At 52.6% G+C, this 21,931-nt stretch overlaps 1 protein-coding gene across 5 annotated transcripts; it reads left to right on the top strand.

Annotated features, from left to right (window-relative positions):
- Positions 1-7,308: 7,308 nt before the first annotated feature.
- On the top strand, positions 7,309-20,991 carry RHBG (Rh family B glycoprotein). Of its 5 annotated transcripts, XM_021088695.2 has the most exons (11): positions 7,309-7,505; positions 7,729-7,846; positions 13,699-13,885; positions 14,348-14,498; positions 14,626-14,773; positions 17,428-17,594; positions 17,903-18,040; positions 18,164-18,297; positions 18,979-19,100; positions 20,319-20,392; positions 20,575-20,991. In XM_021088695.2, exons 3-11 carry the CDS (start codon positions 13,719-13,721, stop codon positions 20,641-20,643), a joined length of 1,170 nt encoding a protein of 389 aa, XP_020944354.1. In that variant the 5' UTR covers positions 7,309-7,505; positions 7,729-7,846; positions 13,699-13,718; the 3' UTR covers positions 20,644-20,991.
- Positions 20,992-21,931: the final 940 nt, after the last annotated feature.

Raw genomic sequence — 21,931 nt, 5'->3', positions numbered from 1 at the left:
ACTGCATATCCAGTCCTTCACTAGACCTTGTCACTTCTACCTTCCAGATAAAATCAGAACCTCACTGCTTTCCACACTGTTACTACTACTGTCAGCTTTTGCCCAAATCATTGCAGTGGCCTCTGGAGTTGTTGCATGCTTCCACTTACCCCTACAGCCTACGCTCCTAGGCAGTCAGAGGGAGCCTTTAAAATAACATATCACCAAGAGGTACCACCTCACACAAGTCAGAATGGCCATAATTAACAAATCAACTGGAGAGGGTGTGGAGAAAAGGGAACCCTCCTACACTGTTGGTGGGAATATAAATTGGTACAACCACTATGGAGAACAGTACGGAGGTACCTCAGAAAACTAAATATAGAACTACCATATGACCCAGCAATCCCACTCTTGGGCATATATCTGGATAAAACTTTTCTTGAAAAAGATACATGCACCTGTATGTTCATTGCAGCACTATTCACAATAGCCAAGACATGGAAACAACCTAAATGTCCATCCACAGATGAATGGATTAAGAAGATGTGGTATATACACACAATGGAATATTTCTCAGCCATAAAAAAGATCTAAATAACGCCATTTGCGGCAACCTGGATGGAACTAGAGGCTCTCACACTAAGTAGAGTAAGTCAGAGAAAGACAAATACCGTATGATATTACTTATATCTGGAATCTAACATACAGCACAATTGAACCTTTCCACAGGAAGAAAATTCATGGACTTGGAAAACAGACTTGTGGTTGCCAAGGGGAGGGGGAGGGAGTGCGATGGACTGGGAGTCTGGCGTTAACAGATGCAAACTTTTGCATAATAGATAAGCAACGGGATCCTGCTGTATCGCACAGGGAACTATAGCCATTTGTGATGGAGCATGATGGAGGATAATGTGAAAAAAAGAATGTATATATGTATGTGTGACTGGTTCACTTTGCTGTACAGTGGAAAACTGACAAAATAATGTAAATCAACTATAATGGAAAAAATAAAAATCATTTAAAATAAATACACCATATTATCTTCTGCTCTCAACCCCTCATTATCCTTACAGTGAGATGCAAACTCCTCACCAGGGCCTTGAGCCCTCCGTATGCCCGTCCCCACTGCACCTCCCCTGTTTTTCTAGCCAGTTGTGCTCCCTGCCTTTCCACCTCAGGGGCAGTGCATTTGCCCTTTCCTCTGCCTAGGAGGCAGTAGGTTTCCCCTCTCACTTCCTTCCAGCTCTCCTGAGGCCTCTCCTTGCAATCCATCTAACAGCACCCCTGCCCTCTAGCTCAGCTTTGTTTCATTCAGCAGGCCTCTCATGATGTTCTATGTATCTATTTGTGTGTGTTTATTGTGCCTTTCCCCCACTAAAACAGCAGCTCCATGGGGGTAAGGACAATGTCTATTTGTTCACTGCTGTGTCTTCAAGGTTAAAAGCAGGCCTGCTTGGAGTTCCCATCATAGTTCAGCAGTTAGCGAACCTGACTAGCATCCATGAGGATGTGAGTTTGAACCCTGGCCTTGCTCAGTGGGTTAAGGATCCAGCGTTGCAGTGACCTGTGGTGTAGCCCAGTAGCTGTAGTTCTGATTTGACCCCTAGCCTTGGGAATTTCCATATACCACGGGTGCAGCCCTAAAAAGACAAAAAAAATTTCAAAAATTATGTGAATGAAAAAAATTGTAATTTGAGGAGTTCCTGTTGAGGCTCAGTGGCTAACGAATCTGACCAGGAGTCATGAGGTTTCGGGTTTGATCCCTGGCCTTGCTCAGTGGGTTAAGGATCTGGTGTTGCCCTGAGCTGTGGTGTAGGTCGCAGGCGCGGCTCAGATCTGGTGTTGCTGTGGCTGTGGCATAGGCCGGCAGCTACAGCTCCAATTAGACCCCTAGCCTGGGAAACCTCCATATGCTGCGGGTGCGGCCCTAAAAAACAAACAAAAAAAAATTTGTAATTTGAGATTTCTGCCTTCTGACAACCGTTTTTCCCTAAGGCACTGTGGTTTTTATTTTACAGATGAAGAAACCTTAACAAACACAAGTAATCTGATTCTGACAATCTTTTACGTGGAAGCTGTTTTGGTGAGCCTCTAGTGAGAAAAAGCAATAATTAATTTTTAACATTGGCTGCATGTAAACACAGAAATATTGTGTATGGTGCTGCTGTAGCTGTGGTTTTCAGGAGAAATTGAGGTCTGGGGTTTGTCCACCTTCAGAAAATGGATGCTGAGGAGCTGTCTAGTATAGCTTCTTTTTTGATTTTCCTACCAGACTGTTAGAAAGGAATTCCCCTCCTCCAGACAAAAGGAATTCCGCCTCCTCCACCTCAGCTGTAAAATTAGGCTGAATCTCAGTAAGTATCCCTTCCTCCGGGAAGTCTTCCCTGGTCACTCCCAGGACCTGTCTCCCCGTCGCCCCCACTATCACCCTGGGCAATATGATCGCCTGCCAATTTATTTGAATCTCCCCCAAGATAGACCTCCCACCCCTGCCCAGGGCAGGGGTTTGATCTCATTCCATTGGATCTTCAGTGCCTAACACAGTGTCTGGCACACAGTAGGTGCTCAATATATTTTGTTGAATGAAGGAAGGCTCTGCCTTAAATGCCTGTTACAGGCCCCAGACCACCTCCAGCCAATGACAAGAGAACGAATCAAGACTGTGTCAGCCACCTCTAACCTTTCCTGTCCGCAGAGGCACATGCACCCTGAAATATGGTGGAGTCAGCAACCCATTTGCCCCCTCTGCTCAGCCAGTCAGACCAATAATAACCATATTTGTTGAATGCTTACGAAGAGGCCAGCACTCTACATCAATTATTTGTTTTGTTTGTCTTTTGATTTTTAGGGCTATACCTAAAAAATCTTCTCTGCTCAGGCATTGCCGTGAGCTGTGGTGTAGGTTGCAGATGCGGCTTGGATCCCGTGTTGCTGTAGCTCTGGCGTAGGCCGGTGGCTACAGCTCCAATTCGACCCTAGCCTGGGAACCTCCCTATGTCGCAAGAGCTGCCCAAGAAATGGCAAAAAAGACAAAAAAAAAAAAAAAAAAAAAAAAAAAGGCAAAAAGAAAAAAGATGTGTTGAATCAATGAAAGAATGAACAACAAGCATCTTACTGATTCTGGTGCTTTGCTGCTTATCTCTCTTGCCCCCATAAATACTGGGAGTAGCTCGATGGAGCAAAAGGAGCCAACTGGCTTTGGGGATTCCTGAGCCAAGAGAGCGGGGAGTAAGAAGGAGGTGACCCCAGCAGAGAACAGCTCCAAGCTACCCCAAGTTACTCAGTAACCCAAGCCCTAGTCCCCATAGACAGCCTGGCCAGCCTGGGCCAGGAGAAGCAGCAGATACCAGTTCCCCGTGGCCACTCTCAGGTGCCTGGCTGGTCACAGCTGGAAACTGGAGATGGAAGGTCAAAGATTGGGCAAACCCCAGACCAGGCAGGGTGGGAGCTGGTGACAGAGTTAAGGCCCTTCAGAAGACATCTGGGGTGGGAGGGGAGATGAAGCCCCCCCCCTTATTCCATCAGATTTTCCAGGGCCAGAGAAGGCAGGAGGGAGGGCCCAGGGCCCTGACAGCACTTGGTAATCCAAAAGAAAACCATGGACTGAGATTCTCCCTTTATTTTATTTTATTTTATTTATTTATTTATTTTTTTTTTGTCTTTTTGCTATTTCTTGGGCCGCTCCTGCGGCATATGGAGGTTCCCAGGCTAGGGGTTGAATCGGAGCTGTAGCCACCGGCCTATGCCAGGGCCACAGCAACGCGGGATCCGAGCCACGTCTGCAGCCTACACCACAGCTCACGGCAACGCCGGATCGTTAACCCACTGAGCAAGGGCAGGGACCGAACCCGCAACCTCATGGTTCCTAGTCGGATTCGTTAACCACTGCGCCACGACGGGAACTACATTATTTTATTTTATTTTATTTTATTTTATTTTATTTTATTTTATTTTATTTTATTTTATTTTATTTTATTTTATTTTATTTGTCTTTTTGCCTTTTCTAGGGCCGCACCCTCAGCATATGGAGGTTCCCAGGCTAGGGGTCTAAGCGGAGCTGTTGCTATCGGCCTAGGCCACAGCCACAGCAAAGCAGGATCCGAGCCACGTCTGCAATCTACACCACAGCCCATGGCAGCACCGGATCCTTAACCCACTGAGTGAGGCCAGGGATCGAACCCGAAACCTCATGGTTCTTAGATTCATTAACCACAGAGCCATAACGGGAACTCCCTCCTTTTATTTAAAAAAAAAAAAAAATTAAAGTATTTTTTTCCTTTTAAGCCCGTGCCCATGGCATATGGAAGTTCTCAGGCTAGAGGTCAAATTGGAGCTGCAGCTGCCGGCCTATGCCACAGCCACAGCAATGGCAACACGGGATCTAAGCCACATCTGCGACCTACACCACACACAGCCCACGGCAGCACCAGATTCTTAACCCACTGAACAAGGCCAGGGCTCAAACCCACTTCCTCATGGATACTAGTTGGGTTCTTAACCTGGTAGGCCATGATGGGAACTCCTTTGCTGTATCCCTTTATTTATTTATTTTTTTGAGGACTGAGATTCTCCATAGCGGGCCCAGGGAGCCCTCACAGCTATAGGCCAGTGAGGAGATCCCTCAGAGGTGGCGGGTGGGCCAAGGGGACCCTCAGAAAGGGAGGACTTTCAGGGTCTGGCTCTCTGCTGGACCAGGGGGGATACCAGCAGGTACCCATTCATTGTTAAAATACCAAAATCCTCCTATAAAAGTTGGCAAATAGCAATTGCCCAAAGGTCTCCGCGTGTGCCCTTGAGAGGCTGGCCTAGCTATCTTGGCCCTTCCAGGCGGCTCCCTCCAGACCTCCCACAATCCAGCAAATCAAGGGTTAACACCTGCCAGGGTCAGGAGCACCCTGTATTATACGTGTGGACTAGACCCTCAGGTCATAGCTCCAGGGCTTTGCCCAGGGTTGATATTAAATGAATATTAGTTGAATGACTGGGTCGGCAACAGAGGAGATGGAAAATCAGAGATTCAGAGAAATTCAGAGAGATGGAGAATGACAACAGGTGAGACAGAGATGGAGGAGGCTGGCATCAGGGCGGAGGCTCCAAGAAGATGCTGGGAAGGCCAGCCCACTCCTCCTTGCTCTCTCAGGTTCTGCTGCTTTTGAAGATTCTTCCCCTTGGAAGGCCTGTCCTGTCCCTGCCCGGGCAACCCAGGGCAACCCCTGCTTCCAAACAGGGCTCGGGACACAGGGTGCATCTCTGGGGCAGAGGGCTGAACCTGGGAGCACACCCCAGATGCTGAATTATCGGAGAATCATTATCCAAAGGCTGCTGACCAGACATGTTCTCCTCCCCTGCCCCCCCTCCCACCCCCGTCACCACCTGCAGAGGAGCTAGAAAACTGACCAAGTAGTACTGACCATCATGCTGACCAAGTAGTGACAGAGAGCCCCGGGGCCAGGGGCCAGGGTCCACAGAAAGCCAGAGAGGCTGCTCAGCCTGCTAGAAGCAGTGCTGTCACAGGCTGGCTCCCACCTGCCCAGGCCTCCCTGGCTGGGCACCTAGAACCCAGCTGCCCCCCAGAGCCCATGCTGGGCCAGAGGCTCAGGCTCCTGAGGGGAGGGGGTGAACTGGAGAAAGGGCAGTAGGGGATGGAAGGAGGAGGGTCAGGGACTCCTGTCACCCCTGTCCCTGCCTGTTGCTGAGAAGGGGCAGGCCCTCTTCCTAGGAGGAGCCCCATCCTGCATCAGCTCTGGGAGGCGGCTGGTCCTGATGGGCTTAGGATATGTCCCTTGAGAATGGCAGCTCTTCCTTCAGGCCAGGGTCTCAGACATCTTTGCCAACACCCACAAGCCCCCTCAGACAGGGGAGGCTTGGCTGTGGGCAGTGTAGACAGAGGACCTCCCCGACCCCCAACCCCACTGGCCTTCGGGTTTTCTTCTTTCCCTTGTGGCTTCTGGGTGTCAGAAGGAATAATGCAAGGGTCCTCCATCTGTATAGAGGTCTCCAGTGACCCAGCACCCACCGGGTACTGGCCACACACCTCAGCCTGCTGATTACCCATCTCCAGCCTTAACTGCTAAAGCGCCCATCATACACATGGCTTCTGCCTATGTGTCCCCTCTTGAAACATTGCCTCTTCTTTCTTTTTTTTTTTTTTTTTTTTTTTTTTTTGGTCTTTCTAGGGCTGCACCCGTGGCATATAGAAGTTCCCAGGCTAGGGGTCTCACCGGAGCTGTAGCCGCCGGCCTGCACCAGAGCCATAGCAACACGGGATCCAAGACGCTTATGCGACCTACACCACAGCTCAGGGCAACGCTAGATCCTTAACCCACTGAGCAAGGCCAGGGATCAAACCTGCATCCTCATGGATTCAAGTCAGGGTTCGTTAATCACTGAGTCATGATGGGAACTCCTCGTCTTTCTTTACTTACTCAATTTCTAGGTTGTCCTTCCAGGCTGCCTGCAGACACCACCTCCCAGGAAGCAATTCTCCATCTCTGTCCCCTCCTGCATCCCCACTCCTGAGAGTTCTGCAGCTTCTCATCTGGGCCCCCAAGCCTCTGTGATTCCTGGGGTCACACATTTACTCCAATGGCACTTCAAATCCCTCCTAAGTATCTGGCTCGCTACTGAACAGTGGCTTCTGGAGGGAGGGGTCCTTTGGTTCATCTCTGAAGCCTGGTTCACAGTAAATGCTCAATTAATGGCTAACTCCTCCGTGTCTGTCTACCAGGGCCCCAGTGGATGCAAATCTTGCTTGTGTAACAAGGGGATCTTGACACCTTACTGAGAAGAGCCTTCTTACATTGGCTTCCCTTCTTTCCAGAGGTTGGGGCAGCCCAGACTCTTTTACTGGGTGTGCAGAGAACCCAGGTGTCAGTGGGCCCCAGCCCAGCCTGCTCCCAGGTCCAGCCTCCTGCCCCAGAACTGGGGTGGGGTGCTGACGCAGGTGAGGAGGCTGGGGAGTGGGGTAAGGAACTCACCTGCTGAGGCTTGGACCTCCCCAACCAGGTTAATCATCAGTGCCGAGAGCCGGCTCTTTATCTCCTTTCTCCATCTCTCTTTCAGTTGGGGAAAACGTTGAGTAACCCCTCAACTCTCTCTTGTATTATTAACCCTGGAGGGGCCCCGGGCCGGGGAGGTCTGGGCCTAAAAATAAGGCTTATTTTCACTTATTCTTTAGGAAACACTCTCTAAATTCACACCATATTTAAGGAAAGGATTGCCCTCCCTCTCCTCCCTCCTCTTTGTCCCCCACTCCTTCTCCGTGTTTCCCCCCTCCGCCGCCGCCCCCACCGGATCCCGCAGCTGTGCCCCAGCAGAGCAGAACACTGGGCGTCTTTCCAGGGTCACTTCCAAGGACCTGTTCCAAACGGAACAGCGCCAGAGTCAGCTGGGCTAAAGGAAAAGGATTTGGGGTCCGAATGCCCCATTCCTTCCCACTGCTTGCCTCACCTTAGGCCCGAGACCCTAGCCCTCACCGTCTCCCCTTCCTCGCCTCCGAGGGCTGGGGCGTGGATCTGCGGCGGGTAAGCCTCCGTGTGGGCGGGACCTGCGTCCGGTGGGCGGGGCCTGGTTCTGGTGAAACCTGCCCGGCCCGCCCCGAGAGTGTCTGCCAGCCCAGCGCGCCTGGAGCTGGAGCCGGAGCCCAAGCCGGAGCCGGAGACTTGCAGCCTCTGTCCCATGGCTGGGTCCTCCCGCCGCGCCGGGGGCCGGCGACTGCAGCTGCCCCTGCTATGCCTCCTCCTTCAGGGCGCCACCGCCATCCTCTTTGCTGTCTTCGTCCGCTACAACCATGAAACCGACGCTGCCCTCTGGCACTGGGGCAACCACAGTAACCCAGACAATGAATTTTACTTTCGCTACCCAAGTGAGTACAGGTGAAGGTGCGCGGGGAGCTAAGACCCTAAGCCCCTCTGGTGTCTTGGGAGGGGGCGCTTGGTTGCCCAGATCTACCCCTAGGTGGGCAACCCTCTCACTTTGAGATGAAGGTGCCCCAGATTTATAGTAACACACTTTCACTAGTGTGTGCCACGTTCCAGGTGGCATGTGAATTTTCTCCTTTCGTCTATGAAGTAGACAAAAATGGGGAAAATGAGGTTCAGAGAGGTTAAGTGACTGGTTTTTGCTGTCAGAATTGAGGGAGCTGGGATTTGAACTCAGATCTGAAGCCCCCAACTTAACCTACTCTCTTGTTGGCCTAGTTGGGCTTTGCTGGTCTGTTCCAGAGACTGCCTTTCCTGGGGACTCCTGACCACAGGAAATGATAAACAAACAAACAAAACAAAATAAAAAATCCTTCTGGGAAGGAGAGGTAGGGAGTGGGGTGCAGGAAGCAGTGATGCAGGTATTAATTGTGAAGGGAGCCAAAACTATTGGGCTCAGATGTTTCTTCCCCTGTTCCCTGAAGCTGGCTCTTCCAGAGTCAGAGAGAAAACCACATACCTACCTACCAACCAACAGTCCTCAGCCCTGAGAAGGAAGCATGGCAAGGTTATTAGCCCATTTCTCAGGGGAGAAAGCTGAGGCTCAAAGAGGTTGTGATTTGTTCATGATCACCTGCCATGTGAGTGACAGAGCTGGAACTAAGTATCCTGAGCTTCTTGTGCCACAGCTCATCTGCTTGCTGATGAGGCCCAGAAAGGAGAGGGCTAAGCTCCTGCCTTCTGTTGGGAATAGAACCTCTCCCTCAAGGTTGGGGGTCCAACCTTGTGACTCAGGCCCTAGGCAGCTGGGACCAAGGACACCAGATTTCCCAGACTTCATACATACTTGAGCAGGTCTCTAAGCCTCAGTTTTCCCCATCTGAGCATTGGGGAGAAAGATGCCTCAGTATGAAGGATATACATTCAAGCAAGGCCCAGAATGTAAGAGTCTCCTATATAAATCCCAGGCTGTTATGCAGAACTGGCAGCAGGCTGTCTCCACCTGACCCTTTCCCAGTCCTAATCCCAACAAAATGAAGCTCACAATGCTGATGATACAGAGGGTGGGGTGGAGGCTTGGATCTGGGTTTAAAGTGCCAGACCATCAGCCTTCCTAGGCAGAAGGGGGCTGCAGCTCCTCCCTCCCCATATTTCACCCCATTTCTAGCTACACGAGGTGAGCCACGGATACTGGCATTAAAGCCAGAGCCATAGAGCTGGGTGGCAGACCCTTGAGGTATGCATTTGTCCAGGGAGATGGGGAGTTGGGAGGGGACAGTCCATGAGCTGAGAGAAGTAGGCTCTTGTTCTAGGGTCTGAGCTGGCTGCCTGCTATGAACCTCCCCTTGCTTCTCCCACGGGCCTCACTCAATGCCCCTAAGGCTGCTGGCTTCAAAGTCCTCCCTGGGGAGTTCCCATTGTGGTTTAGCAGATTAAGAACCCAGCTGGTATCCATGAGGATGTGGGTTCCATCCCTGGCCTTGCTGAGTGGATTAAGGATCCGGCATTGCCACCAGCTGCTGTGGCTGCAGCATAGGCTGGCACCTGCATCTCCAATTCGACCCCTAGCCCTGAAAAGAAAAAATAAAGAAAAGAAAAAGTCCTGGAGTTCCCATCATGGCACAGCAGAAACTAATCCAACTAGGAACTATGAGGTTGCAGGTTCTATCCCTGGCCTCGCTCAGGGGATAAGGATCTGGCATTGCTGTGTCTGTAGTGTAGGCCAGCAGCTGTAGCTCCGATTTGAACCTCCATATACTGCAGGTATGGCCCTAAAAAGCAAAAAAAAAAGAGAGAGAGAAAAAAAGAAAAGAAAAAATCCTCCCTGAAACCCCCCTCCTCTCGCCCCTCTGCTGCCATGGTTGGCTCTCCTGCACACACAGCTTTCTGTCCCGGGACTACAGTTAGACAAATAGCAGTAGGAATCCTACCACTTTTTCTGCCCTAAGTTTCTACCCCTGTGGACTTGGGACCTTTGTATGGGGTAGGTTGGGAAGGAGGGAGGTGTGTGGTCCCTGGAGCCTGGGGCTTTGATGAGCCGAGGCTTCACCTGTCCCCGGGAGAAGTGGTCAGGGCCAGGGGGGGTGTAGCCGCTGCCCTTTGATTTCAGAGATGAAAGGGAGTTTTGCCGCTATTGTTGAGCTGTGGGACCAGCCAGTGCCAAAGGCATGGCTGCTCTGAGGCTCTGTCTGCTGTCTCTGTAGGAAAGGTCTTCAGAACTTACCTGGCCCACTCCGTTCAGATGCAGAGAGAGTCAGAAAGGTTATGTGACTGCCCAAGATCACATAGCAAGTTAGCCAACCTAGAAACAGACCTCTTGACTCCCCCATCTGTGGCTTTTTCCCACGTGTCTCAAACCTCTTATCCCACAAGGCAAATAACAGACAATAAGAAAGAGCAGGAAAGACTGGGGAAAAAGACTAGGGTAATAAGGACCCAGAAGCAATCATGAGGAAGAGTTCTAAGACAAAATAAGAACAGGGTTTTTTGGGGAGTTCCCATTGTGACTCAGCAATATTGAACCCGACTAGTATCCATTAGGATGCAGGTTCGATCCCTGGCCCCACTCAGTGGGTTAAGGATCTGGTGTTGCTGTGAGCTGCAGTGTAGGCTGGCAGCTGTAGCTCCAATTCAACTCCTGGCTGCATATGTGGCCCTAAAAAGAAAAAAAAAGACAGGTTCTTTGGGGGGTTTTTTTGGGCCACACCCACAGCAAGCAGAAATTCCCTAGGTCAGGGATCGAACTCACACCACAGCAGTAACCAGAGCCACAGCAGTGACAATGCCAGGTTCTTAACCTGCTGAGCCACCAGGGAACTCCTGGACAGGTTCTTTTTTATACCCTCTGAGACCTTATTTGCAGGGTGAGGGACTTAGGACAGATGGAATCGGGAACTTCTTTAGTTGGGTCAGAGGGAGGTGCCTGGGACCAGAGTGGTTCCTGGCTCTTCCAGGAGAATATAGCCCTATCTACCCTCTTAAAGGCAGGCATGGGTAGAGTGGTGTGTGTGTGTCGGGGGGCGGCCTCTCCAGCTCACCCCTCCATTTGTCCTGCTTCTCCTATTTTACACCCCCACTTTCCAGATGAGGAAACCGAGGCTTAGAGAGGTTAAGTAGCTTGTCCAAGGTCACTCAGAGAGAAGTGAGGAGTGGGTGTGCTGGAATTTAAATCCACCTTGGGAGTTCCCAGTGTGGCTCAGCGGAAATGTCTCTGATTAGCATCCATGAGGATGCAGGTTCAATCCCTGGCCTCACTCAGAGGGTTAAAGCATCTGGCATGGCTGTGAGTGGTGGTGTAGGTCACAGATGTGGCTCAGATCTGGTGTTGCTGTGGTTGTGGCATAGGCTGGTGGCTACAGTTCCTGATTCAACCCCCAGCCTGGGAACCTCCATATGCCACAGGTGTGGCCCTAAAAAGACAATCAATCAATCATCCAATCAATCCACCTGTTAGATGCTAAAGCCCCACATTTCACTATTCCTTTGTCCCACAGACTGACCTTGTTCAGGAGTCACGTGGTGGGGTCAGAGAGGGACAGGGAAGGAAGGAGAGAGGGTGATGGGTGACCCTAGAGGGCTTTTATCCGGGTTTGGTGGGGGTGGGGTGTGATGGGAAACCAGGTCTGTCCTGCTCCCACCCAAGAAGTTCCTGAAGGGCATGTGGGGGGATCATCGTGGCTATCCCCTTGCCTCAGCTAGAATGGCCCTCTCCCCACCGCAGCCCAAGGAGAATGTCTGTGTGGAATGTTCCCCACAGTGGCACAAGTGAAGGAGATTTCTTGATGTTTAGGCTACAAGTGAACCATCAAGGGATTGAGTTTTGGTTCCAAACAAACCCAGGGTGGGAGATGTAAATATTATTGTTCCTTAGGACAAGTTCTAGAGTGGTTTAAGCATGACACAGACATGGAGCCCTGTGACCCCCCTCCCCAACCCCGGTGTTATCTTGCTGTCCTTGGGTAAAAGAAAACAGACATGGCATCCCCTTTACTGTTTGCATAGGAGAAAAGAAGTCAGGCGGTGAGGCTAAAAGAAACTTAGGCTGCAGGCTGAGTTCTAAAAGATGCCTCTCTTTTGCTGTTAGGTTTTGAGATATGGAGGGAAGAGAGAGAGCTGTGTGATTTGAAGAGTGGGCAGGGCTGGAGAAGTGGCACAGTTGAGGGGGGGATGCTTAGCGAGGCCAGCGGGCCTCCAGACCCTTATCCCCTTGGCCACAGGGGCTGGCAGCTGAGCTGCAGACTTCCAGTTCCAGCGCACACCCACCCTCTGCCAGGGGCTTGCAAACTTATTTCCTATCAGCTATACACACTATAAAAAAGCATAAACATTTGCTTCTCTCAAAGTTATTAATTGCATTCTAAAGTTCAGTAATACATTTTTGGCTCGTTGGTGCTTCTTCAGATTGAAATAAAAGGCAATTGTGGCATTCCCGTCGTGGTACAGCGGAAATGAATCTGACTAGGAACCATGAGGTTTCAGGTTCAATCCCTGGCCTCACTCAGTGGGTGAAGGATCCGATGTTGCAGTGAGCTGTGGTGTAGGTTGCAGATGTGGCTTGGATCTAGTGTTGCTGTGGCTGTGGCATAGGCTGGCAGCTACAGCTCCGATTCGATCCCTAGCCTGGGAACCGCCATATGCTGTGGGTGCGACCCTAAAAAGCACACACACACAAACACACACACACACACACACACACACACACACACCCTCTTTCCCAGAGCGGCTGTATTGCATATGAGGGGCATTATTTGACAGGAGTTGTATAGCACAGCAGGCCTGCCCCCTCCTTTCAATTCATCTTCTCTGAGGTAATCTCTGTTAACAATTTTAAGGTATTTTATAAATCAATTTATAAAATTTAAAATCCTCGAATTCCCACTGTGGTTTGGTGGGTTAAGAATCTAACTGCAGTGGCTTGGGTTGCTGCAGAGTTGCGGGTTTGATCCTGGCCAGGTGTAGTGGGTTAAATGGTATAGGTTGCAGCAGCTATGGCTCAGATTCAATCCCTGGCCCAGGAACTCCTTTTTTGTTGTTTTTTGTTTTGTTTTTTAGGCCTGCATCCGAGGCATATGGAAGTTCCTATTCTATGGGGAGCTGCAGCTGCCAGCCTTTACCAAAGCCACAGCAACGCAGGATCCCAGCCACGTCTTCAATCTACCACAGCTCACAGCAACACCAGATCATTAACCCACTGAGAGAGGCCAGAGATCAAACCCATGTCTTCATGGATGCTAATTGGATTTTTAACCCACTGAGCCACAATGGGAACTCCCCCAGAGCTTCTATATGCTGCAGGTGTGGCCATAAAAAAAAATTTTTTTTTAAATCCTGAAAGTGGAATTGTGTAGATCCTGAGGTATGAGGGAATGGAGGTTAGACATCAAAAAGGACCTCCAGGAGAAAGGAAAAATCAAAGAGAAGCCCAAAGGGGAAGACACTTAACCTGTACAGAGGGGCAGGGGCTGTTGCAGGAAAGAGCACAGGAAAGGTTGGACTTTTGGCCCACTGTAAGAGATGCGGGGATAGGGCAACTGAGTGGGACAGAGAAGGCAGCAGAAGCCTCCACTCTCTTGCTCTCAACTGGGCACAGCAGGGATGGTGTCCGAGTCCCACTGCACCAAGCTGGCCAGCTCTGTGCAGGTGGCCCAGGCTGGGAGGCCCGGCCACGCCTGGGGAATGTTATGGGCTCAGCGCCAGCCTCAAGGCGGCCCTGGCTGGTGAGAATTGGGGACCCAGGCAGGGTGGCTGATTGGTGGATGCGTGGTGACCTCAGCAGCCCCCACGTGCCCCCCTGCAGGCTTCCAGGACGTGCACACCATGATCTTCGTGGGCTTCGGTTTCCTCATGGCCTTCCTGCAGCGCTATGGCTTCAGCAGCGTGGGCTTCACCTTCCTCCTGGCCGCCTTTGCCCTGCAGTGGTCCACACTTGTCCAGGGCTTCCTCCACACCTTCCACGGAGGCCACATCCACATTGGCGTGGAGAGGTGGGCAGCGGTGGCCTCTCTGGCTGCCCCCAGCCCTATGTGGGTGGCCCCTGCGCAGGAGACCCAGCCCATGCTTGATCCTTCAAGTCTGCTCCCCGACCCAGGTTTCTGACCCATCAATTGATTTCGTTTAGGTGCCTGCCTGTCCTTATGGCCTGATTTCTTCTCCCATCCTCAAGCCACACCTCCCCATTTCTTTAGGCTCCTTTATTACCCAAGAGCTGTTGGGCGCATAGATAGCATCATGGAAACAGGTGGGGTAGAGGAGCTCTTGGTTCAAGATCTGGTTCTTCCACCTGTTGTGGACTTTGTCTGGGACAAGTCCCAGAACCTCCCTGAGACGCAAAAAAAGGCGAGGAGATCCCTTCCCGCCTACCAGGGAAGAGCTTCCTCCCCTCCCCACAGCCCCCAGGGCTGCCCTTGTTTCCATCCCCCTCTGACCCTCACATCCCAACCCCCCAGCATGATCAATGCTGACTTCTGCGCTGGGGCTGTGCTAATCTCCTTTGGTGCCATCCTGGGCAAGACTGGGCCGGCTCAGCTGCTGCTCATGGCCCTGCTGGAGGTGGTGCTGTTTGGCCTCAATGAGTTTGTGCTCCTTAGTCTCCTGGGGGTGAGTCTGGATGGGGATGGAGTGGGGGGAGGGGTGGCCAGGGCCGGGCGCTGAATAAAGAGGGCATGGGGTAGGGGTAGGGGTGGGCATGAGGGACTGCCCCTCCATCTCAGCTCTGCCTCCCCAGGTGAAGGATGCAGGGGGCTCCATGACTATCCACACTTTTGGTGCCTACTTTGGTTTGGTCCTCTCTCGGGTCCTCTATAGGCCCCAGCTGGAGAAGAGCAAGCATCGCCAGAGCTCCGTCTACCATTCGGACCTCTTTGCCATGATTGGTGAGGCCTGCTGAGGTGCAGTGGATGGGGGCGGGTCGGTTCATCCCCAGCCTGATCTCAGGCTGCCACCTATAGTCCATGGGGTTCTGGCTGCGAACTCCCTTCCAGCTCTGATTCTTCCACCAGAGCCCTGGGATCTGTGCTCACCATTCTCAGTGGTTTTATGACAGGTTCTTAGAATTCAGTGCTGGGATATGCACATGCCCTGAGAGCCATCCTTCAAGTTAGCCTTTCTTTTCTTTTTTTTTTTAAAGAGGTTATTTATTTATTTATTGTCTTTTTAGGGCTGCACCCACGGCATATGGAGGTTCCCAGGCTAGGGGTCTAATTGGAGCTGTAGCCGCCAGCCTACACCACAGCCATAGTAATGCGGGATCCGAGCCGCATCTGTGATCTACACCACAGCTCATGGCAATGCCAGATTCCAGATCCTTAACCCACTGAGCAAGGCCAGGGATCGAACCCACAACCTCATGATTCCTAGTCGGGTTCGTTAACCACTGCATCACGACGGGAACTCCCAAGTTAGCCTTTCTAAATCAAGTCTGCAGAGTTCCCTGGTGGCACAGTGCGTTAAGGATCCAGCATTGTCACTGCAGGGGCTCAGGTCACTGCTGTGGCGCAGGTTTGATCCCTAGCCCGGGAAGTTTCACATGTGGGCATGGCCAAAAAAAACCACAAAAAAAAAAACCCCAAAAAAACCAATTGAGGTCTAATGACACCAATCTCTATTTAAAAACCTCAGAGTCCCCACTACTGACAGTTAGAAACCAGACTCCTCAGCCAGGTACACTTGCCCCTGCAGGGTCTTGGCCTCCCAACTCACTCTCCCCGCCTCTCCTGCCAAACTCGGCTTCTCCCCAACTCTGAACCCCGGGCCTTTGCCCTGGTGCTGCCTCCTGCCTCCTGAGGATACGTCCTCCAAGGAGATTTCCCAGAAGCCCCAGCATTCTCTGGGGAACGGAGAGGTGGTAGGTCACCCCTGGGAGCAGTGGGTCTGACCATCTGACCACACACAGCAGCACCATCAACACCACCTGTTTACCTGTTTTTCCTTCTTTTTTTTTTTAGGGTCGGACAAAGGCATGTGGAAGTTTCCAGGCTAGGGGTCAAATTGGAGCTACGGCTGCCAGCCTACCCCACAGCCACAGCAACACAGGATCCAAGCCGTGTCTGCGACCTACACCATAGCTCACAGCAACGCCAGATCCTTACCCCACTGAGTGAGGCCAGGACCTCACTGAGCAAGGCCAGGTATCGAACCCACATCCTCATGGTTCCTAGTCAGGTTCATTACCGGTGAGCCACGCTGGGAACTCCCATCACCACCTGGTTTTTCTAAGCACGTACCTCTGCCTTGGTCTCTGATCCTCTCCCTTCACTAACAAGTCGGGAAAGGAAATCATTATCTTATGCTTTTGGAGGCTGTATTGAGCAGTGACTGAAGTGCCTATTCTCACTTTTAAAAGAGGCTGATTTTGTATTTCTCGCTCCCATCTGGGCTTGTTGTGAAATAGAGCACGTGGAACCCTAGGTCACTTGAGGCCTCCTTGCCCTTTGAGACCCAGATAAGTTTGGCTTGAAGCTCAAAGGCTTCCCCCAGTCGTCTGTGCTTTCCCGGGAGGCTTACATTCTCAGCTCTCCTCTGCCTCCCAGCTCCTTCCAGACAGGAAACCTGGCTTCTTCCTTGATTCCTCCCAAAACTCTCCTCAGAGGACACACGTGACCCTATGGTAGATTTTATCGCAGACCATGCAGAAGCTACACCTCAACCCAAGGACCACTCAGGCCAAGGGGCAGTCCCTCAAGCCTCCTTGCCATGCCGGCCCAACGCTACGGGGTCCCCAGCCTCCCATCCCCTTCCCGCCAGGACTGACTTGGGAACTCACAGGACAGGCAGGGCATGTGGAGCTCCCAGTTTGCCCCAGATGTGCAGCCCAGCCCATCAGTATAGGTGGCAGGGCAACACCACCCCCCCAGCCCCGCCGTCCAGGAGGCAGTTGAGGTTATAAAACAAATGATGCGTATATCGAAGCACCAGCTCAGTGCCTGGCAGGTAGTGCCCTTTGCCTTTTTTCCTTTCCTTTTCCAATACTTGAAAAAAATCTCGGAGTTCTCGTCGTGGCACAGCAGAAATGAATCCAACTAGGATTCATGAGGATGTGGGTTTGATCCCTGGCCTCACTCAGTGGGTTAAGGATCTGGCGACGCCATGAGCTGTGGCGTAGGTCACAGACGTGGCTTGGATCTAGTGTTGCTGTGGCTGTGGTGTAGGCCAGCAGCTGTAGCTCTGATTCAACTCCTAGCCTGGGAACCTCCAAATGCCATGGTTGTGACCCTAAAAAACAAAAGCAAAAAAACCAAACCTCAGCCACCTGTGGTTTTCAATCAAGTTACTCCCTTTTGTGCCAGTACCCTTCCCTTTGATGGGTACCATTTGGGACCTTTAGTAGCGGCCTGGCTGTGGGCTATGCCCTTTGTACGCATCACCTCATTTAGTCCTCCCTTTATGAGGGAGGTATCACTAGCCCCACTTTACAGATGAGGAAACTGAGGCTGCTGGGAGTGGATGACCTGATTGCAGTTACCCAGCTTGTACCTTGCGGGGGGAGCCACAAACTTCCTCTCACTCTGCCTGCCTGCTCACCCTTTAGGGACCATCTTCCTATGGATCTTCTGGCCTAGTTTCAACTCTGCACCCACTCCGCTGGGGGACGGGCAGCACCGGACAGCTCTCAACACATACTACTCCTTGACCGCCAGCACCCTCAGCACCTTCGCCCTGTCGGCCCTTGTTGGGAGGGATGGGCGACTGGATATGGTATGTGGGGAAGAGGCATTGGGAGAGGCCAAGGGGATGGACTGAGAGGGGGGAGGAGAGGTCTGAGACCCTGCAAGGCCAGTTCTCCAGGGGAACAGGTAAGGACCCGGGCACAGGGGGCTCCTTTTGCACTGGAGGCGGTGGGGTCAGAGCGTGAGGTGATGACAGGATAGCAGAAGAGTTAGAGGTTGGATGGCGGAGGGACTTCCAGAAGCAGTAGGTGCCACTGTGGCGGGCAGGATTGGGTTGGGTGTGGGTATGATGATCAGAAAGGGCCCCCAATGCCTTGCCCTTCTGTGTTCCCGGAGGTCCACGTCCAGAACGCAGCACTGGCTGGAGGGGTTGTGGTGGGGACATCAGCTGAAATGATGCTGACACCCTTTGGAGCTCTGGCAGCGGGCTTCCTGGCTGGGACTGTCTCCACGCTGGGGTTCAAGTTCTTCACGGTACAGATGCCTTTGGGGCCCTGGACAGAGCAGCGGGTCTTCGGCCCTCTTCCTCCCACCTCTCCAACAGGCCTGGGGTGGGAGCGGGGACGCAAGACTCATTACTGGTGTCCTGTCCTTCAGCCCATCCTTGAGTCAAAATTCAAAATCCAAGACACGTGTGGTGTCCACAACCTCCATGGGATGCCTGGGGTCCTGGGAGCCCTCCTGGGGGTCCTTGTGGCTGGATTGGCCACCCATGACTCTTACGGAGAGGGGTGAGTTCTCCCCGTCCCCACCCCTGCATCCTCAATGAAATTATTAGCCCCCTGGAATGACCTCCCTCATTCTCTTCCTCTTGTGGACCAACAAAAAAAAGCAGTGTCTCTTTTTATTCATTCATCCATCCATCCATCCATCTGTATCCTGGATGATGAACCCGCCTAGGATTCCATGAGGATGTGGGTTCAATCCCTGGCTTTTTTAGTGGGTTAAGGATCCAGCATTGCCGTGAGCTGTGGTGTAGGTTGCAGATGCGGCTTGGATCCCGCATGGCTGTGGCTGTGGTGCAGGCTGGCAGCTGTAGCTCCGATTGGACCCCTAGCCTGGGAACTTCCATACATCGCGGGTGCAGCCCTAAAAAGCAAAAAAAGAAAAAAAAAAAAGAAAAAGAGAGAGAGATGCTGACACTTAGGATTGGGTTTTGCACATCAGGGCTCAGAGGGGAGGGCAGGCAAAAGTGACCCTCACGCTAAACCTTAAAAGGTGTGAGGGGGTTGCTGACACTCTAGGGCCGGAGGGTGTTCCAGGCTGTGGGCCTGTAGGGGAGACTTGGCCTGGCAGGCTCCCTTGAGGCCCTCTTGGTCGCTGCAGGACGTGGCGCAGTGCACAGAGGCACTGACCAGCCCTAGCTCTGTCCGTGCTCCATCCCTGTCTCCCACAACCCCCTCTTCCTGCAGCCTAGAGAGCGTGTTTCCACTCATAGCCGAGGGCCAGCGCAGTTCGACGTCTCAGGCCTTGCACCAGCTCTTCGGGCTGTTTGTCACACTGATATTTGCCTCAGTAGGTGGGGGCCTTGGAGGTGAGTGACCTTGGCTGGAGTTGGGGCTGGCGGGAGCATCAGGGAGGATATGAGATAGAGGAGGGGCTCTCTGCAGGAGGGCCATTGGCTCCCATCCCCCTGACACGCATTTACTCACGGATATCTCCTGAGCACCTCCTCTGTGTCAGGTGCAGGGCAGGGTTGTAGGGTTCAGGTAGCCTCCTCCAGGGAAGGAGGATGAAGGGAACACTTGCTCCCTCCTGGTGCCAAAAGGAGGCCGGAAGCCGGCCTAGGGGCTGACCCATCTCTCTCCTCTGTGGCTTTCCTGTGCTGCTCCCTCTACCCACTAGAGGGCAGCCAAACCTCAGGCTGAGGCCCTGAAGCGGGGGAGCAGGGCCATCTCTCTGGGGCAGGGGCAGGGGCAGTGGGGGAATTGGCCTTTCTGGCTCATCCTTGGATCTTTCACCACGGCAGCCTGCCCACTGATGCGAGGTCAGGCTGTCCTTCCTGATATCTAGCCTTCGTCCTTTTGGCCTTTTAAACAAAACGTGTGATTCTTTATCCCCACACTCCTGCTCTCACCTCGAGATTTTCATTCCCAATGTTCAGTTCATCCATTCATTTAATTATTTATTGGGAGTTCCCGTTGTGGTTCAGCGACTTAAGAACCTGTAGTAGCCACGAGGATGTGGGTTCAATCCCTGGCCTTGCTCAGTGGGTTAAGGATCCAGCGTTGCCATGAGCTGCGGTGTAGGTCGCAGATGCGGCTGGGATCTGGCATGGCTGTGGCTGTGGCATAGGCTATAGCGCCGATTTGATCCCTTGTCTGGGAACTTCAAAAAAACACACATAAAAAATTACTTATTTATTCCACACTTTCTGCAGTCCTCCTGGATAGGAGGCCACAGAAAGCTTACAAGCTGTGGTTCAAGACTCTCTATCTGGTCCATTCCCAACTATGCAAAGTTGAGTGAGTTACCCAACTTTGTTGAGCCATGGTCCCCTTCTCTCTAACACAGGGATCAGATTCACCTTGCAGGGTTGATGTGATTACTCAGGGAAGCAGTGCTTGTCAGGCCCTTTGTACTGGGCTTGGCAAAGTTTGGTGCTTGATAAATACTACTGGGATTTGCCTGTTGACACAGGCATCCCAGTGACCTCATGCCTCCCAGCTCCTCTGTGATCCATGGTACCAGGTGGCAGCCGCCCCCATGGGGGTGGCAAAAAGCCTCACACACTCTCCCCTGCTACCACTAGGGCTCCTGCTGAGGCTGCCCTTCCTGGACTCCCCACCAGATTCCCAGTGCTATGAAGACCAGATTTACTGGGAGGTGAGATGGAGCCGCGGCCCCTCAGGCCCATAGGGCCCTGTCATCCTCCAGCCCTCCCTTCCCTGTCTCACCTCCTCTTCCCTTCCTTACCTGCCCCTTCTCCCCTGGGGATCGCCCCTGAGCAGTGGTCTCCAGCCACCCTGGAGCAGCCCTTCACCTGCTCTTCCATCCCTGCCCTCCAGGTGCCTGAGGAACATGCGGATTTAGCCCAGGGATCTCTGAGACCCGAGGAACCAGACACTCAGGCCTAACTTGCTTCCAGCCCTTGAAAGGATGCTCTCCATTTGGAAGAAGATGACTGGCTACCATTGGGAAGCTCTTCTTTTCTAGCTCCCATCACTTGTGCAGCAAGAAAGAAGACAGGATCCCAAAGGAGCCTCCTTTCCAAAGGGAGCTGGGGACAGAGTGGAGGAGCCGGCTGGCTGTAACCCACCATGGTGTGGGGAGACCCTCCCACCGTCCCATTCCCCTCACCCCATGCCCTGCAAGTGAGGCACCCAAGTGACTGCTGATCCACTGGACCAGCATCACACAGTTACAGTGAAGCCTGAGCCAGGGCCTGGCTCTCTGAGGGTGATAAATACCATTGTCGCCAAGGACTCTGACTCCTTTTTTTGTGCACTGGGAATTTGGGGTGTTCATTCTATCCTCTAACTCACCACGTTAGAACCTCACGTGGGACCAGACTGGGCTTACCTGCCTCCCAAGATGGGCAGCTCATTCTCTCCCACCAATTCTGTGTTTGTAATAGAACAGCTCAGGCTTCTGCAGAGTTCTTCCTATTCCAGAATGGCTGCCACTCTGACCCTCAACTTAGGTAGCCTCTGACCAGAGTAGGAAGAGGGCCCCCGCATGGGTTCAAAGGGGCATAAGGCGTTCTTTACCACTAATTCCTCGGAAGCTAGAAGCAGCCTACTTCTGTTGTTGTCCCAAGGAGTAAGGACCAGGAAAGACAAATGGGAATTGCTACAAAGAATGGGGGAGGCTGGCCCAGGGCCTAGGTCGGCCTGAAGCCATCTGACCACCAGAGGGCGCTCCAGACACAGCAGAGGAAAGATGTGGCCTTCCTGCCTCTCCATCCTCTACCAAGAATGGAAGTCCTCCCTACAGCCTAACGGCCTTCCTGTCTGCTTCAGCTCTGGTCCTCACCATTCCTGCCATAAGACTTTGTTAAGCACCCCGTTACCACCCCATGTCAGGCGGGTGCTAGGGCTTCCAGATCTCTCACCCGACAGAGAATCCATCCCCCCATAGCCCAGGCTCCTTTCCTAATCCTGAAGTACTGGGGCCCCCCTCTGCCCTCTCCTGCTGTTCCCCAGCTTCTGGCAGGAGTGAGCATGGCTAGAGACCTCTTCCTCCAGACCAAGACCCGTGCAGATCCAGAAAGTGGAGGGATTTCTGGGGCCTGGCCCTGGGACAGGGCAAAAGGGGTTTCCATGAGGCTCCATCCTCACTGTAGTTGAAGGGACAGAGTTTGGCTGGGGAAAGAGGCCAGGCACAGAGCTGAGGAAAAGGGGAGGCCCAGGGAGGGCAGCTGAG

The sequence above is a fragment of the Sus scrofa genome, chromosome 4 (genome assembly GCF_054392235.1).
Source record: "Sus scrofa isolate SSC_HxYL_T2T_F1_AM1 chromosome 4, Sscrofa_HxYL_maternal_Yorkshire_Landrace_v2.0, whole genome shotgun sequence".
Lineage (NCBI taxonomy): Eukaryota > Metazoa > Chordata > Mammalia > Artiodactyla > Suidae > Sus > Sus scrofa.
Note: the sequence above shows the minus strand (reverse complement) of the source record. Positions and strands in the feature narration are given on the sequence as shown.

Bases quoted from the DNA above. Each gene is read 5' to 3' on its own strand.
- RHBG (XM_021088694.2), top strand. From the start codon at position 7,660: ATGGCTGGGTCCTCCCGCCGCGCCGGGGGCCGGCGACTGCAGCTGCCC. The intron at 14,499-14,625 runs GTGAGTCTGGAT...CTGCCTCCCCAG, and splicing joins TGCTCCTTAGTCTCCTGGGG to GTGAAGGATGCAGGGGGCTC. The intron at 14,774-17,427 runs GTGAGGCCTGCT...CTCACCCTTTAG, and splicing joins GGACCTCTTTGCCATGATTG to GGACCATCTTCCTATGGATC.